The 19058-nt window shown below is 44.0% G+C and overlaps 2 protein-coding genes across 3 annotated transcripts in view; one reads left to right on the top strand and one right to left on the bottom strand.

The window, feature by feature from the left end:
• Window positions 1-1566, bottom strand: part of LOC140186211 (M-phase phosphoprotein 9) — a 118291-nt gene extending 116725 nt beyond the window's left edge. For both annotated transcript variants that reach the window (XM_072240188.1, XM_072240189.1), the window contains exon 1: window positions 1299-1566. In XM_072240188.1, coding sequence (XP_072096289.1) covers window positions 1299-1417 — 119 coding nt within the window. In that variant the 5' untranslated portion in view covers window positions 1418-1566. The remainder of the gene's footprint in view (window positions 1-1298) is intronic.
• A 429-nt stretch (window positions 1567-1995) lies between these two features.
• Window positions 1996-17794, top strand: mtrfr (mitochondrial translation release factor in rescue). Its single transcript, XM_072240180.1, has 3 exons — window positions 1996-2358; window positions 15862-16170; window positions 16773-17794. The coding sequence occupies exons 2-3, from the start codon at window positions 15895-15897 to the stop codon at window positions 16989-16991; spliced, it is 495 nt and encodes a 164-aa protein (XP_072096281.1). The 5' UTR covers window positions 1996-2358; window positions 15862-15894; the 3' UTR covers window positions 16992-17794.
• The last annotated feature ends 1264 nt before the right edge of the window (window positions 17795-19058 follow it).

The raw sequence follows: 19058 nt of genomic DNA, 5'->3' as shown, positions 1-19058 counted from the left end.
TGTAAGAAATAAGGTCAATTCAATTTTACTGTCTTCAGTGAACCAAGGAATTTAACTTTTAATTACAGTTCTGCATGATGAGATTTGATTCCAATTTACCAAACCCGAGACTGGTCCTATCCTGTCTATTTGTCATTAACGATGAAAATGACACTGAACAAATGACAAGCAAATTGCCTCTTTCGAGCTACATTAATAAGCGACACTTGTGCATGCAAGTTGTAATTTCTAAATCTGCAGATGGGACAAAACGTGGCAGTATGTGAACCACAAAGAGGACAGTGATTAGAGCATACAATCAGACTGACTGAATGGGCAGACATATGGCAGAAGAGGTAATACAGCACAGAAGGGAGGATGTGAAAGTTTTTGAAGATCCAGAAACAATTTACAAGAATGATTCCTGGGGCTGTTTTCTTTGAAGAGAACGTCTAGGGGTAATTTGACAGAAGTAAGATAAAATAACAAAGAGGCGTAAAGAGCATGTGGTGGGAGTCTGTTCACAATAATGGAGACAAACAGAAGGAAGAGCAAAACAACTTTTTACACCCCACGAGTGAAATCTATAAAACACATGATAGATGTGGTGGAAGCAGATTCCATTGTGGCCTTCAAGGAAGCCCTAAGGTTTTGGAGCAGAATTAAGCCATTTGACCCATTGTTTCCGCTCTGCCATTTCATCATGGCTAATCCACTTTCCCCCTCAGCCCTTCCTGCTCTGACCTATCAACCTCTATCTTAGATATACCAAATGGCTTGGCCTCCACAGCTGCCTGTGGCAACGAATTCCACAGATCACCACTGGCTTAAGAAATTCCTCCACATCTCCGTCCTAAATGAACGTCCCTCTATTCTGAGAGCTGCGTCCTCTGGTCTTAGACTCACTCACTATAGGAAACATTCTCTCGAAATACACTCCATCGAGGCCTTCTTTAGTAACCAGGACATCTTCAAGGAACGATGCCTCAAAAAGGTGTCATCCATCGTTAAGGAATTACTGTAATTAGCGGATATTTATCTATTATGTATTGTATCGCTGCCGCAAAGGCAACATATTTCACGACATATGCCGGCAATATTAAAACTGATCCTGGATTCATTACCGAAAGCTCCTTGAATTAATCGGCATCAAGCCCGTTAACTCCACAACACCACGTCCACAAGATACCAATTGCAAAGAGAAATTGGCCAAACTTGAATCACCGGGAGATTTGGATGCTGCATTCCGCATTTCTAGTCTATACTGTATTAGAATTTAGTTGGGAAGCAGGGTTGTTCCTGACCTGGCAGATGCATACCTGTTTGTAGCCTCGGCGCTCGGGCCCCCGGAATTATCTCGCCGAGCTGCCGGTTTTGGCGCCGTGTCGTCCAGCAGCTCCTTGACCGTTTGCACGGACTCCGAATCGGAGTCCTCCATGGTGTCACCTACTGCACCCTCTTCCCGGAACCGACCTCGGGAGCCATGGAGGAACGAGCAGAGAGAGTTGACCGAGCAACACTTGCAGAAAGCCGCTCGATTTGGGAGCGAGGAACCGGTACTGATCACCGGCCTCCACACACCGCCAGGACCCGAAAGGGGCGGGACCAGATAGCAACACCACGCCCCTTCCCTCCACACTCATAGGCCAGGCCGTACCACTCGCTTACGTTTTATGGGGGATCAGACCGCTGAGTGGTCGGGAAGCCTGTCAATCATCAACAGATGGGCCGCCGGAGAGCCGAACCACGCCCCCACTCCACATTCATAGGCCAGGCTGAGACTTACACATTCACCTTCACCGTTGACTGGTCGTAAGGCCTGTCAATCCCGTGCAGGTTGGCCAATTGGATTTGGACCTCGCACGAATGGAAATCCGCAGGATCTGAAGAATCCGGATTCTGTCCAACTTCCCAGGGAAGCGAACACCTCAGAAGGAATGGTTTATGATGGATAGCTTTATAAACCTGTTTACATTTTATGCTGAGGGCTACAGTCGGTACGCGAACCTTCCTCCCACCCACACTCCCCGAGCGCCAATCGGGAACAGACGTTGCAGCCGTTTATCTTCAAGCACCTCGAACCGCCAACAGCAAAACAAATTCTGCGCGAGGTGATTGGCTGGCTGCTCTAGCTTCGCGCGACATGATTGGCTGTCTGGGCTGGATTCTACACATGCGCGGACACCTGTTCTCAGGCCTGTGTCCTCTCTGGGGTCAGGATCGATCCTCGGCTCTCGAGTTCGCCGGGCATCGGGTCAAGCGCCCCTTCCACTCTCGGCACAACCTGTGAGCGCTCAAAGGCTGGAGTGAGATAGTGAGGGGGGACTGGCTATCTGAAGTACAATCTTGCCTATTCTCAATGTCAACTCCAGAGCTGAGGTAAGCTGAAACACCGGACGGTGTCCAGACTCACCGCCCACTCCTTTCTGCTCGTAATCGTAGAAGAAGAAATCACCAGGAAATGTCAGATAATTATCAAAAGGTGACAAACAGTGATTACTGCGGTTTCAGGCTGTGTAACGAGGAATCAGAATCAAGTTTAATATCACCGGCTAATGTGAAATTTCATGTCTTTGCTGCAGCAGTTCCTGGCAGTACATAATAATCGGAAAAAAGTGACTTACAGTAAAGATATATGTATTTAAAAAGTTAAGTAGTGCAAAAAGGGAAAAAAGAAGTATTGAGGTAGTGTTCATGGGTTCAATGTCCATTCAGAAATCTGATGGCAGAGGGAAAGAAGCTGTTCCTGAATCGTTGCGTGTGTATCTTCAGGCTCCTGTGACTCCTCCCTGATGATAACAAGGCAAGTCCTTAATGATGGGGGCCCTTAATGATGAACGCTGCCTTTTTAAGGCATCAGTCCTTGAAAATGTTGTAAAGAGAGTGCCCATGATGGAGCTGACTAATTTTACAAATCTCTGCTGCCCACCCCCACCCCCCATACCAGATGGTGATGCAGTCAGTATGCCATCCATGGTACAGCTATAGAAATGTGGATGTCTTTGGTGACAGACCAAGTCTCCTCAAACTCCTAATGAAATATAGCCACTGTCATGCCTTCTTTGTAACTGAATCAATATGTTGGGCTCAGCATTGACACTAAGGAGTAACTAGTGAAGTTGATCACTCTTAACATTTCTGATCCCTGTATGAGAATTGGTGTGTTTCTTCATCTTACCCTATCTGAAGTCCACAATCAGTCCTTTAGTCTTACTGACATTGAGTGCAAGGTTGTTGGTATGACACCACTCAACTAGCTGATATACCTTGCTCCTGTGGGCCCTCTCATACAGGAATGAAATGAAGGAATAATCTCAGTTAACAACGGTGACAACTATCAGAAGGACCCTTTGGAAACATCGTCCATGAATTGTAATAAGAAACAGACACAGCCGCCTTTGGTAAAGAATTCCACAGATTCACCACTCTCTGGCTAAAGAAATTCCCCCTCGACTCCATTCTGTTCCGAGGCTGTGTCCCACCATAGGAAACATACTCTTCACATCCACTCTATCAAGACCTTTCACCATTCAACACACACAAAATGCTGAAGGAACTCAGCAGGCCAGGCAGCATCTATGGAAAAAAAGTACAGTCAATGTTTCAGGCGGAGACTCTTTGGTGGGACTGGAGTAAAAAGGATGAGTAGATTTAAAAGGTGAGGGAGGGGAGAGAGAAGCTCAAGGTGACAGGTGAAACCAGGAGGGGGAGGGATGAGGTAAAGAGCTGGGGTTGATTGGTGAAAGAGATACAGGGCTGGAAAAGGGGGAGTCTGAGAGGAGAGGACAGAAGGCGATAGAAGAGAGAAAAGGGGAGAGGAACACCAGAGGGAGGCGATGGGCAGGGAAGGAGATAAGGTGAGAGAGTGAAAAGGAGATGAGGAATGGTGGGGGGGGGGTCATTGCTGGAAGTTCGAGAAATCAATGTTCATGCTGTCAGGTTAAAGACTACCCAGATGAAATATAAGGTGTTGTTCCTCCAAAGTGAGTGTGGCTTCATCGCGACAGTAGAGGAGCCCATGGATTGACATATTGGAATGGGAAGTTGAATTAAAATGAGTGGCCACTGGGAGATTGTGCTTCTTCTGGCGGACAGAGCATAGGTGGTCTCCCAATCTACGTCAGGTTTCACTGGTATACAAGAGGCCACACCGGGAGCACCAGGCACAGTATATGACCCCAACAGACTCACAGGTGAAGTGTCGCCTCACCTGGAAGGACTGTTTGGGGACCTGAATGGTAATGAGGGAGGAGATGTAGGGGCAGGTGTAGCACTTGTTCCGCTTGCAAGGATAAGTGCCAGGAGGGAGATCAGTGTGGAGGGACAAATTGACAAGGGAGTCACATAGTGAGCTATCCCTGTGGAAAGCAGAAAGTTTTGGGGGGGGCGGGTGCGATCTCGTTGGAAATGGTGGAAGTTTTGAGAATTATGTGCTGGACGTGGAGGCTGTTGGGATGGTAGGTGAGGACAAGAAAAACCCTGTCCCTGGTTGGGCGGCGGGAGGATAGGGTGAGAGCAGACATGCATGAAATGGAGGAGATACGGTTGAGGGCAGCATTGATGGTGGAGGAAGGGAAGCCCCTTTATTTGAAAAAGGAGGACAACTCCTTTGTTCTAGAATTAAAGGCCTCATCCTGAGAGCAGATGCAGCAGAGCCAGAGGAATTGAGAGAAAGAGATGGTGTATTTACAAGTAACAGGGTGGGAAAGGATAGCTGTGAGAGTCCATTGGTTTATAATAGACATCAGTAGATAAGCTGTCTCCAAAGATAGAGACAGTGAGATCAAGAAAGGGGAGGGAGGTGTCAGAAGTGGACCAGGTAAGTTTGAAGATAGGGTGGAAGTTAGAGGCAAAGTTGATTGAAGTCAGCGAGCTCCACATGCATGCAGGAAGTAGCAGCAATGCAGTTGTCGATGTGGCGTATGTAAAGTGGGAACGGACACCGGTGTAGGCTCGGAACATAGTCTGTTCCACGTAGCCGACAAAAAGGCAGGCTAGATGGAACCCATGCAAGTGCCCATGGCTACACCTTTTATTTAAAGGATTCAATAGGTATCAATGAGGTCACCCTTCATTTTTCTGAATTCTGGTGAAAATGGGCCCTGAGCCATCAAACACTTCATAAGACAAGCCATTCGATCCTGGAATCATTATTGTGGACCTCTTTTGAACTCTCTCCAGTTTCAGTACATCTTTTCTAAGATAGGGGGCTCAAAACTGCTCACAATACTCTTCAAGTAAGGCCTCGCTGGTACTTTATAAAGTCTCAACATTACATCCTTGCTTTTACATTCAAATCCTCTTGAAATGAATGCTAACATTGCATTTGCCTTCTTCACCACAGACTCAACCTGTAAATTAACTTTAGGGATTTCTGCACAAGGATTCCCAAGTCCTTTCGTGCCTCCATTTTTTTGTATTCCATTTAGAAAATAGTCAACCTTTTCAATTCTTCTACTAAGGTGCATGATTGTACACTTTCTGACACTTTATTACATCTGCCACTTCTATGCCCTTTCTTCTAATTTGTCTCAGTCCTTCTGTAGCCTCTCTACTTGCTCAAAACTACGTGCCTCTCCACCTATCTTCATATTGCCTGCAAACTTTGCAACAAAGCTATCAATTCTATCATCCAAATATATGACATATAATGTAAAAAGAACAGGTCCCAACACAGGCCCATATGGAACGGCACTAGTTACTGGCAGCCAACCAGAAAAGGCTTCCTTTATTCCCACTCTTTGCCTCCTGCCAATCAGCCACTGCTTTATCCATGCTAGAATCTTTCCTGTGATACCATGGGCTTGTAGCTTGTTAAGCAGCCTCAAGTGTGGCACCTTGTCAAGGGCCTTCTGAAAATCCAAGTATACGCATCAGTCAATTCACCTTTGTCTACCCTTCTTGTTATTTCAACAGATTTCCAACAGATTGTCAGGCAATCTGTCCTTGAGGAAACCATGCTGATTACAGCCTATTTTATCATGTGTCAAGTACCCCAAGACCTCATCCTTAATAAACGACTCCAGCATCTTCCCAACCACTGAGGTCAAACTAACTGGCCTGTAGCTTCCTTTTTACTACTTCTCTCCCTTTTCGAAGAGTGGAGTGACATTTGCAAATTTCCAGTCTTCTGGAACCATTCCAAAATCTAGAGATTCTTGAAAAATTATTACTAATGCCTCCACAATTTCTTCAGCCACCTCTTTCAGAAACTTGGTGTGTACACCATCAGGTCCAGGTACCTTCAGACCTTTCAGCTTCCCAAGACCTTTTCTCTAGTTGGGGTAACTTCACACACTTCATGACCCCTGACATCTGCAAATCCCCCCATATTACTACTCTCTTCCACAGTGAAGACTGACGCAAAATACTTATTCAGTTTGTCTGCCATTCCCTTCCTCGCTAGCATCATTTCCCAGTGGTCCAATATTCACTCTTGCCTCTCTATTACACTTTATGTATCTGAAGAAACTTTTGGTATCCTCTTTAATGTCCTTGGCTAGCTTACTTTCTCCTTAATGACCTCCATCTTTACCTCTTTTTAGTTTCCTTTTGTTGGTATTTGAAATATTCTCAATCCTCTAACTTCCCTCTAATTTTTGCTCTATTATATGCCCTCTCTTTGGCTTTTATGTTGGCTTTGACCTCTCTTGCTAGCCATCTTTCCTCTTTGGGATGTATATATCTTCCTCTTTAGGATGTATATATCCTGTGCCTTCCGAATTGCTTCCAGAAATTCCAGCCATTGCTCTTTTCCAATCAAGTCTGGCCAACTCCTCTCTCATGCCTCATCCTTTTACTCCATTGTAAAACTGATAACATCTGACTTTAGCTTCTCCTTCTCAACCTTCACGGTGAATTCGATCATATTATGAGCACTTTCCCCCAAGAGTTCTTTTACCTTAAGCTCTCTAATCAATTCCAGTTCATTGCACAACACCCAATCCAGAATCCCTGGGTGGGCTCAGCCACAAGCTGCTCTGAAAAACCCTCTCGTAGGCACACTAGAAATTCCCCCTCCTAGAAACCAGCACCAACTTGATTTTCCTAATCTACTTGCATATTGAAATCCCCCTTGATTATTGTAACATTGCCCTTTTGCCATGCATTTTCTATCCCCCCCCCCCATTGTAATTTGTAGGCCACTGTTTGGGGCCCTGTATACATCTCCCATTAGGGTCCTTGCAGTTCCTTAGCTCTATACACAATGATTCAACATCTTCCAACCCTATGTCACCTCTTTCTAATGATTTGATTTCATTTTTTACCAACGGAGCAATGCTGTCCTTCTGATACATTGTGTGTTCTTGGACATTAAGCTCCCAGCTGTAATGTTCTTTCAGCCATGATTCAGTGATGCCTACAGCATCATACCTGCCTGTAAACGTAAGTATGCTAGATCAAATAACAACAGTACAAAAAGATTGTTACTTTCCACCCGTTTATTTCTTCGAGCTCAGTCGGCGAGTGAACTTGGACCCGACATCGGGGAGAGAACCAATCTCATCTCCCCGGCGGTTCTACAAGTTCACTGCCTGATGTCAGAATTGTCAGAAGTTATAAGGCCACCAATACAAAAGAACAATCAGTTTGATAACCATTCCGGTCAAGTCAATGGACGATTGATACAAAGAATAATCAATTTGTTAGAAACTCCAGCCACCTTAATTAAAGAAAAGAATGTCCTACCTGGTTTGCTGGAGCCACAACTTAATTACAAAGATAAAAATATCCGTCAAATTTATGATTTAATTAAGAAAGGAATGTTCTGTCTAATTTCCATCAGGTACTGCTTTTTGTCAAAATCAAAAGGTGTGAAAAGCCCAGAAACATCTTATGTGGATCTGTGCGAACTTTAACCCTTATCTTGCTCCAAAGAAGGCAGCTGTGAGACTTTATTCAAACACACTGCAGTCACAGACATAGTCAGTACTGAATCCATTGTTTACAGGAATCTGAGAATCCCCCATTCCCTTAAACTTTGTCATTTGCCAATCTGTAACTGTGCTACAAGTTCATCTACTGTATTCCGTACAGTGCACACATCCAAATATAACACCTTCAGTCCTGTATTCACCCTGTTGACTGCAATTTTACCCTATCAACAGACACTCCTCACTACATATTCCCTCTGTTTGTGAGCCAACTGCTTCATCTTCAGCTCTGTTATCCACCTTTCCTACAATACTTGCATTGCAATATTGGCAGCTCAGGACACTAATCACTCCATGCTCAAGCTTTTGTTTCCTAACTTTGTCTGAGGTCTTACCAACATCTGCCTCCACAACCACTCCACTAACTGTTCTGGCACTCTGGTTCCCACCCCCCTGCAACTCTAGTTTAAACCCCACCGTGCAGCATCAGCAAACCTTCCTGCAAGGATGTTAGTCCCCCTCCAGTTCAGGTGCAAACTGTCCCATGCTATACTAGTCCTACCTTCCCCGGAAGCGAGCCCGATGATCCAAAAATCATATACCCTCCCTCCTACACCAACTCCTTGGCCACATATTAAATCGTATAATCTTCCTAGTTCTGGCCTCACTAGATACTACCTGACCTGCTGAGTTTCTCCAGCATTTTGTGTTTCAATTGTGCTGAAGTTGAGAGCTCAAGTCTCTAGCAGTGAATATCACTGATAGCCTGTTCTTATCCAAACATGTAGATACCACGGCCAATGGAATAGAGATTTAACATATCCCCCACCCTTGGCCCTTACCCATTTTTATCAACGGGCCGTGAAAAGCATCCTGCATCATCCCCTGGTACAGCAACTGCTCTGCCCGGCACCACAAGGACCTGTAAGGAGTTGCGGACACAGGCCAGCACATCATGGAAACCAGCCTGCCGCCACAGGCTCCATCTGTAGGGCAGCCAACATAATCAAAGTTCCCTGCACATTCTCTCTTCCATTCGGCAAAGGTACTCGCCACCAGGCTTAAGGACAGTTTTTTTTTCCCCTGCCGTTGTATGGCTCCCTAAGACAATAAGATGGAGTCTTGGTCTCACAATCGACCTCATTATGATCCTGCATTCTGTTATTATTTTACCTTGTTCTGCCTCAATGATTTGATCTCTGAACAGTAGGCTAGACTAGTTTTTCATTGTACAGATGATAATAACAAACCATTAATTCAAACAGAAGAGATGAAATATTGGCAAATTTCTGGTGCACTAACACTTGGGTAACAATAGATTCAAATTGTCCTAATTTTAACACCACGGTAGAGCAGCGGTTAACCTGACCCTATTATAGCTCAGATCTTCAGCGTTCAATTCCAAAGTCATCTGTAAAAAGTTTGTACGTCCTTAATGTGAGTGTGTAGGTCTCATCTGGGTGCTTCCATTTCCTCCCACAGTCCCAAGTCGTACTAGTTGGTAGGTCAATTGGTCATTGTAAATTGTCCCACGATTAGGGGTCGGGTTAGATCAGGGGATTACTGGGCAGTGCCATGGTAGTTCACAGCAGGTTGGAGTTCAGAGTTCAATTACAACATCCTCTGTGAGAGGTTTGTATGTACTCCCCCTGGGTGGGTGTGTTTTCTCCAGGTGCTCCGGTTTCTTCCCACGCTCCAATGACTTAGCAGTCAGTAGGTCATGACCAGTCGTTTTAAATTGTCCCATGATTAGGCTAGATAGATACTTCATTGATCCGAAAGGGAATTGCAGTGTCACAGTAGCTTTACAAGTGCACAGCTATAAGTTTTAGAAGAGGAGCAGAAAGAATGAAAAATAGTTACCTCAAACAGTCTAACAGGAGGGGGGAGTCATCACTTCCCCATCTATAGGGTGACTATAGAGCCTAATGGCCGAGGGTAAGAATGACCTCATATAGCGCTCTTTGGAGCAGCACAGTTCTCTTGGCCTATTACTGAAAGTGCTCCTCTGTTCAGCCAAGGTGGCATGCAGAGGGTGAGAAACATTGCCCAGAATTGCCAGGATTTTCCATAGGGTCCCTTGTGTGTCCAGTTTGACTCCTATAACAGAGCCAGCATTTCTAATCAGTTTATTGAGCCTGTTGGCAGCATCCATATTGATGCCATTGCCCCAGCGCACCACTGCATAGAAGATTGTACTGGTGACAACAGACTGGTAGAACATGAGAAGGAGAGGCCTACATACTCCAAAGGACCTCAGTCTCCTCAGGAAGTAGAAGCGACTCTGACACTTCTTGTACACAGCCTCTGTGTTGGTGCTCCACTCAAATCTGTCACCCAGGTGCACCCCAGGTACGTGTAGGTCCTCACCACATCCACATCCTCACCATCAATAGTAACAGGGAGCAGTGCAGGCTCAGTCTTCCTAAAGTCCATCACCATCTCCTTTGTCTGACTGATGTTGAGCTGCAGATGATTCAGCTTGCACCATTTGACAAAGTCCTCCACCAGGGTCCTGTATTTATCCTCCTGTCCTCCTTTGTACACCCAACTATTGCTGAGTCATCAGAGAATTTCTACAGATGACATGACTCAGTGTTGTATTTAAAGTTCGAGGTATACAGGGTAAACAGGAAGAGAGCCAATTCAGTCCCCTGTGGGGCCCCAGTGCTGCTTATAGCCATGTCTGACACACAGCTCTGAAGCTGCACAAACTGTGGTCTGCCAGTCAGGTAGTCCATTACCCAGGACACAATGGAAGTGCCAACCTGCATTGAATGGAGCTTCCCCCCAGTAATGAGGGCTGTATGGTATTGAAGGCACTTGGAAATCAAAAATACATGGTCCTCCCAGTGCTGCCCTGCTCATCCAGATGTGAGTAGGCTTTGCCGTGTCTGATTTTCCCCGGAGCCATTCTCAGCTGCTCAGCTAGGGTCAAGTCGGTGGCTTGCTGGGCAATGCGGCTCACTGGGCTGTTCGGCACTGTATCTCCAAATAAAGGAACAGAGAACCAGTCTGCGTAAAAGGTGTTAATTACGTTCAGAAAATTATTTTAGGTCAGTATGTAGCAAACATTAGCACACAGTCCAAACGTTAGTGTAAATAATCTTTCATTAGCATCCTTATCTTCCCTTGGCTTGTCCAGTGACCAGGGTTCTCCAGGTTCAAGATTTACTCGCTAGCCGTGTTCAGCTAGAGAATGACAGCGTCTGCACACTGTCTCAGTCACCACACCATCTTAATCATTGCCTCGCTACAACTTCCACACTCCCCTCATCAATCATCTTCACTTCCTGAAAAACCTCAATCACATACACTTGTGAGACAGGCCCTCCCCATGCAGACTTTCAATAATGATTCCAAGCTTTGCCAATCTCCAAGAATCTTCTCTAATTTCCCATCAATGATGCATAGCTCACCATCTTATAATTAGTCAGTTCATCCCTGTTATCCTTAAATAGAGGAATCAAGCTGTCTTTTCTCCTGTCTTGTCTGGCAGCTTTGAAATTAGAACATTGTCTGTGGCTAAAGGGGAGGAATAAATCTCTGTCAAGGCACCTGAAATCTTTCCCTTTGCCTCCCACATTAATGTGGAGATCACATTATGTCCCAGAGACTTCAAAATTCAAAGTAAATTTATTATCAATGTGTGTATATGTTACCATACAGTTCTGTGCAAAAGTCTCAGGCATGTATACAGTTGCAAGAAAGAGTTTGTGAACCCTTGCAGTTACTAGATTTTACTCATAAAATGTGGTCATATCTTCATCTAGGTCACAATAATAAAGAAACACAATCTGTCTAAACTAATAACACACAAACAATTGTACTTTTCACGTCTTTATCCACAGATTATTTAATCATTCACCATCCAGGCTGGAGAAAGTATGCAAACCCTTGTACTTAATAACTGGTAGACATCCTTTAGCAGCAATAACCTCCACCAAATGTTTCCTGTAGCTGCTGATCAGACTGACACAACAGCGAGGAGGAATATTAGACCACTCTTCCATTCAAAACTATTTCAGTTGATCAATATTTCTGGGATAGTTTGCATGAACATCCCTCTTCAGGTCGTGCCACAGCATTTCAATTGGGTTAAGGTCTGGACTCTGACTTAGCCATTCCAAAACATATTTCTTCTTTTTAAAACATTGTTGTTAATTTACTCTTGTGTTTCGATATTATTACTCTGTTATACTCTTGATGTGCTCTTTGCCGGATGCCCACTCCTAGGGAGAGTATCAACACTACTGAATTTCCTCCATTTGTAGACAATTTCTCTGACTGAGGACTGATGAACACTCAGGTCTTTAGAAATGCTTTTGTAGCCTTTTCCAGCTTCATACATCTCTACAATTCTGAAAGTTGATTTGATCAAGACATGGTACACATAAACAGATCTTAGTGTCTTTTCATAGGGCCTCTAAAACCCGCACCTCCATCCTCATCTGATTGACTGGAAGACCTGATTCCAAATTGCTTTTGTAGAATCCCAGAAGTTCACAAACTTCTTTGAAGTTAGACTGTCATTGTTTAAATTGTGTACTCAGTATTGACAAGAAGTACAATTGTTTGTGTGCTATTAGTTTAGGCAGATTGTGTTTGTCTAATATCGTGACTTAGATGAAGATTAGACCACATTTTATGAGTAGTTAATGCAGAAAACCAGGTAATTGCAAAGGGTTCACAAACATTTTCTTGCAACCCTACAGCTAGGGTGTCTAGAACTTTTGCACAGTATTGTAGCAATTTTATATATTGCCCTGTAATGCTACCACAAAAAAAACACAAATTTCTTGAGTTATGTGAATGATGATAAACCCAATTGTGATGTGGGTCTCTATTGTGGACTGAGAGTGGGAAGAGGGCAGGGAGAGGGGAGGGAATGGAAAGCACCAGAGAAATAAGCTGTAATGATCAATAAACCATTTGTTTGGAATCAAGTGACCTTCCCTGATGTCTCAAGGCTGGGTTTGTCTGCACTCACACCACCCACCGCCCCAGCACTCCTCAGTGCTCCACGTTGTCAGATACAGCACCGTGTAAAAGTCTTAAGCACCCAGCTATATGTGTGTGCCTAAGACTTTTTCACAGTATTGTATACGAGCTTGAGATTCGTTTTCTTGCAGGCATTTACAAGGAAAAAATTTTAAATAGAATTTATGAAAAACGATAAATAAGAACTGACAACCAACCAATGTGCAAAAGAAGAGTAATTGTGCAATTAAAAATAATACAGAGAACATGAGTTGTTGAGTCCTTGAAAGTGAGTCTATAGGTGGTAGAATCAGTCAGAGCTGAGGAGAGTGAAGTCATCCACGTTGCTTCAGAAGCTTGATGGTTGAAGAGTAATAATTGTTCCTGAACCTCGTGGTGTTGGACATAAGGCTCTTGTACCTCCTGCCCAATAGTTGTACTGAGAAATGGGCATGGCCTGGAATGTGGGGTATCTTTGATGATAGATGCCTCTTTCTCGTGGCAGCGCTCCATGCAAATGTACTCAGTGGTGGGGCTTGCTTTGCCTGTGGCGGACTGGGTTATATCTACCACTTTTTGTAACCCTTTCCATTCCTGGACACTGGTGTTTCCATACCAGGCTGTGTACCTATGGAATAGTGTACTCATCACCCTTTTCGATTTTGCCCCCAAGTTCACTGACCACCTGGCCTTCCTCATAGATGATGAATACATCTACTGGGCCAGAGGGCACATCCTCAGAATAGAGGGATGTCCCATTAGGACAGAGATGAGGAGGAAATTCTTTAGCCAAAGGGTGGAGAATCTTTAGAATTCATCACCACAGACATCTGTGGAAGCCAAGTCATTGGGTATATTTAAAGAGAGGGTTGATATGTTCTTGGGCATCAAAGGTTACAGGGAGAAGGCAGGAAAATGGGGTTGAGAGGGATAATAAATCAGCCGTGATGGAATGGCAGAGAAGCGGAATGGCCTAGTTCCTCTATGTCTTGTGGTCTTCACAACGTACACTTCCCTCATCAAGGAGGTCAAAAACAAGGACTTAGATTTAAACTAATTGGTTGAAGAGTTAGAGGGAGGGGCGAGAATGATGGTTGGAACGTGCTGCCCATTAAGAAGATAGATACTGAGGCCCTTGTTCTACGAACCCCATTTCCAGAACAGTTGGGATATTTTCCAAAATGCAATAAAAACAAAAATCTGTGATATGTTAATTCACGTGAACCTTTATTTAACTGACAAAAGTACAAGGAAAAGATTTTCAATAGTTTTACTGACCAACTGAATTGAATTTTGTAAATATACACAAATTTAGAATTTGATGGCTGCAACACACTCAACAAAAGCTGGAACAGAGTTAAAATAAGATTGAAAAGTGCACAGAATATTCAAAATACAATTCAGTTGGTCAGTAAAACTATTGAAAATCTTTTCTTTGTACTTTTGTCAGTTAAATAAAGGTTCACGTGAATTAACATATCACAGATTTTTGTTTTTATTGCATTTTGGAAAATATCCCAACTTTTCTGGAAATGGGGTTTGTACTTAAGCAGTACCAATGAGTTCTTGGAGAACCGTGGCCTGCAGTACTAACAAGGACAGGAAAGAGGGATTACACTCAACAGCTCTTCTCAACATAGTCAGCAAGGGTGTAACAACCTTGCTGTCAACATCAGTAAGACCAAAGAGCTGACTGTGGACTTCAGAAAGGGCAAGACAAGGGAACACACACCAGTCTCATAGAGGGATCAGACGTGGAAAGAGTGAGCAACTTCACGTTCCTGGGTGTCAATATCTGGAGGATCTGTCCTGGCCCAACATATCAATGCAGCTACAAAGAAGGCACAACAGCAGCTATATTTCATTAGGAGTTTGATGAGATTTGGTATGTCACCAAAGACACTCACAAATTTCTACAGATGTACCGTGGAGAGCATTCTAACTGGCTGTTATGGAGATGGGGGCTACTGCACAGGATAGAAATAAGCTGCATGGGTACCAGCCTTTGTAGTATCCAGGAGGTACAGGAACCTAAACGCACACACTCGACGATTCAGGAACAGCTTCTTCCCCTCTGCAATGGATTTCTGAATGGACATTGAACCCATCAACACTACCTCACTACTTTTTCTATTTCTATTTTGGCACTTATTTAATTTAATTTTATTTTATTTTATCTAATTTAACCATTTAATGATAAATGCTTGATGTAATGCACTATTTTTTTCCTCTATTATTATGTATTGCCTTGTATCGCCGCAAAGACAACAAATTTCACAACTTATGCAGGTGATATTAAACCTGATTCTGATATGGCACTGAAACAGGCCATTCAGCCCACCATGCTGTGCTGCCAGCACATTTACTCTAATCCTTTGTGAATCACAGCACTTATTCTCCCCTCCAACTACCCCGCCCCACCCCCGAATCTACCATTCACCTGCACACACTGGGGGCAATTAACAGAGCCGGATAACCTACCCATGTAGTCACTGGGAGAACATAAACAGAACATGGGGTCAGACATTCTTACTGCCCTTTACACTGTTGATGTTTGGAACAGCAATGAAGGTCCTCCATCTCTGGCGGTGTTCAGGGCTTCTTTCATCGTATCGGTAGCTGTTTCCATAACAGTTTTGTTTTACCAGTCTGAGAGAGTTGTTGGCCTTGAGCTGAACCCCCGAACCTGGAGGACCAGAGGACCACTCTTAGTCTGGCCTCTACCCTTTGACCTATTTGGCATGGGTGACCCTATCAAGAGCCGAAGCATAAAGCCTTGACTCCAGCCAACATAGTTCTCCAGGTCATTGAAGCATGCAAGCTTCCAATCCCTACAACAAGATTGTGGTCTTTTTGGAGGACGGGGTCAGAATAGAATAGAACCCTGATTTCCAGGTCTACCAGCTGCTCCACTGTGTCGCCATGATGGGCTGAATGGCCTCCTCACTGTACAATTTCTATGATTCCAGTATCTGCTTCCTCGTATTTGTTTAAAATACATTAAATAATACAAATTTGTATTTTTCAGAAAGCTGCCTTCGAAGCCCAAGCTCCAGATGCAATGGTTTCCTCCATTTTGTACAGTTTCTTACAGTCGCTAGGAAGAGCACGGCCATGTTCCATACAACACTGGATTTCAGCAAAGCCGTTTCTGGATACCAGGCATACTATGTTGTTTCTAACTGCCAGCAAGAAGGGTTTTCCAGACCTGCCTGTGGTGGTTGAAGCTGATTTAGATGAGCAGTTTGTTCGCGGACATGGCCCTGGGGGTCAGGCAACCAACAAGACCAGTAACTGTGTTGTACTCAAACACGTCCCGTCTGGAATTGTTGTAAAGGTAACCATTTGTAAGGCGTTTATATGGTGGTGTAACACTTGCTGAGTACTCTGTTTTTTATTTTTATTACCAGACTCAATGGGCTGAATGGCCTAATTCTACTCCTATGATTGGTCAGGGCATGAGGGGGTACAGGGAGAAGGCAGGAGATTGGGACTGAGAGGAATACTGATCACCCATGATGAAATGGTGGAGCAGACTCGATGGGCCAAGTGGCCTAATTCTACTCCTATATCATATGGTCTTATAGAGAGATAATGTAGCTTTTCGTAAATAAAATGGCAGAGTCACTTTAAGGGAAACTGTAACAACTCCTTTATTGTCAACGAAACACAAAACATCATGGACAGTAAAATACTTCACATCATTATGTCATCACGTCAGACCGGCCTCTTAAAGTGAACCCCAACTCAATGTGGGTGGTCGTGTGTTATGCATACGTTTCCACCCATCACGTTACCCTACAAAAAATCAGCCATGATGCAATGGCAGAGCTGAATGGCCTATTTCTGCTCCTGGTGTTACGGTGTTCAGTTGAAATACTCCTAAATGCTAAGTACACAGTCTGCTCCAGATAATGTTACCTTTCACATTTGCTTTAGTGCCATCAGACGAGATCGGTGGATCAGAACAGGAAAATAGCCCGAACAATTCTGCAACAAAAGCTCGATGTCTATTACAAAGGGATCAACAGTGAAGTTATGAAGCAAAAACAGGAGCAACAGTGGAAGAAACAAGAGAAGAAAAAGAAAGCAAAAGATAATTTAGAAAGAAAACGACAATTTAAGAATCTTTTAAAAGAATCCATAGATGCCACTTAACTGAAGTAACTTAATCATGTCAGTAATTTCTTTTGAAGCGCCATGTGTAGTCTAATTATCCAATAATAAACAACGTGGTTAAAAGACTGGCCAATATTTGTCTTGTGGAGACACAAGATGCTGGAAATCTGGAGCAGCACACTAAGGTGCTGGAGGAACTCAGTGGGTCAGGCAGCATCTGTGAAGGGAAATGGGCAGTTGACGTTTCGGATCCAGACTCTTCATCTGGACTAGAAAGTGCTGTCCAAGGTGAAGAATGCGTTATCAGGGGTTCCCATCCTTTTTTTAATGCCATGGACTATAGTAGTGTGAACAAAGTGACTGGAAATATGCAGCTGGTAGATATGTAGTAGTCTCTTTATTTGACAAAACGAGACACAGCAGGCATCGTCTGGTATATCAGCATTGTCTGGTTTTCCAGTTAACTGCAGTTCATGGCTCTTAGGAGCCCATTGTCCAGAGCTGCATTTTAAGTATTCAGATCTGAAGACTGGTGGCTGAAGTTAGCTGCTGATATTTTGCTATACACCAACCCTAAGTCTAGAATATTGTCTAACAGGACCAATACCATTAAGCAAGGGATCCGTGGACCCCAGATTGGGAACCCCTGGCCTAGATGGTGTTGGTTATGAAGGAATGGCTAACTCGTGTATTTGACATTTCAATAATATTTGAGTAATCTTGTGTGATACATAGTTTGATTAGTATTCTGGTTTGTTTAAATAATTAATCACAGGTTATATGTAAAAAATACGTTAATTGCATACGTCACCATGCATGCCTCGCTTAAAGTAAAAATAAAGCCGGACTCGCATTTTGAACCCTGTGTCTTCCTTTGAAATGCATTAAAGTTTCGAAGTTACAAAACGTAACATCTAAATCAGTTGATGATTGGTCAACAACAGAGTGGATGAGGAGAGGATGTTTCCTATGAGGGGTGAGTCTAGGACCAGAGAGCACAGCCTCAGAATAGAGAGACGTCCATTTAGAACGGAGATGAGAAGGATTTTCTTTAGCCAGAGGCGGATAAATCTGTGGAATTTGGCTGCGGAGGCCAAGTCGTTGGGTATATTTAAGGCAGAGGTTGATAGATTCTTGATTAGTCAGGGTGTGAAAGGTTACAGGGAGAAGGCAGGAGATTGGGGCTGACAGGGAAATGGATCAGCCATGATCAAACGATGGGCCAAATGGCCTAATTCTGCTCCTATGTCTTGTAGTCTAATATTTGTCTTGTGTCTGGTAGGTTTGCAGAAATTACTTTCTATATAAAGCATGAGGAAAAGTTTTAGCACAGGTGAGAAGTTAAGGATTTGGGATTGAAACAAGTGGAGAGGGTGATCAAGTGAGATTTTAACCAACAACACTGTCTCAATGGTCAGTTGGGGAGAGGTGACTGAGGCAGCAAAAACACAAAGGGCCTCATCGTACTTTTTAAAATAGAGCAAAGGACACACTACTCATCGTCATCCTTCACCAAGGTTAGCCGCCACAATAATGTCGCGGTGAGCATGACAATATTACAGCCTGAGGTGTCACAGTTCAATTCCAGTATCCTCTGTAAGGAATTTGTCTGCCCTCCTCATAAACGTGTGGGTTTCCCCTGGGGTGCTCCAATTTCCTCCCACAGTTTAAAGATTGAATTCTACAACTTCCGGTAATTCACTCCCTTCCCCCATCCCTATGTCACTCTGCCCCCTCCCCCAGCTGCCTATCACCTCCCTCATGGTTCCGCCTCCTTCTACTACCCATTGTGTTTTCCCCTATTCCTTCTTCACCTTTCCTACCTATCCCCTCCCCCACCACTTTATCTTTCCCCTTACTGGTTTTTCACCTGGCACTACCAGCCTTCTCCTTACCACCCTCCCCCCACCTTCTTTAGAGGGCCTCTGTCCCTTCCCTCTTCAGTCCTGACGAAGGGTTCCGGACGGAAACGTTGTCTGTTCTTTTCCACGGATGCCGCCTGACCTGCTGAGTTCCTCCAGCAAGTTGTGAGTGTTGTTAAAGGCGTACCTGTTAGTTGGTTAATTAGTCGTTGTAAATTGTCCCATGATTAGGTTGGGGTTAAAT

This window comes from Mobula birostris, chromosome 22 (assembly GCF_030028105.1).
Source record: "Mobula birostris isolate sMobBir1 chromosome 22, sMobBir1.hap1, whole genome shotgun sequence".
In the NCBI taxonomy this organism is placed as follows: domain Eukaryota; kingdom Metazoa; phylum Chordata; class Chondrichthyes; order Myliobatiformes; family Myliobatidae; genus Mobula; species Mobula birostris.
Note: the sequence above shows the minus strand (reverse complement) of the source record. Positions and strands in the feature narration are given on the sequence as shown.

Bases quoted from the DNA above. Each gene is read 5' to 3' on its own strand.
- mtrfr (XM_072240180.1), top strand. From the start codon at position 15,895: ATGGTTTCCTCCATTTTGTACAGTTTCTTACAGTCGCTAGGAAGAGCA. The intron at 16,171-16,772 runs GTAACCATTTGT...CATTTGCTTTAG, and splicing joins CGTCTGGAATTGTTGTAAAG to TGCCATCAGACGAGATCGGT.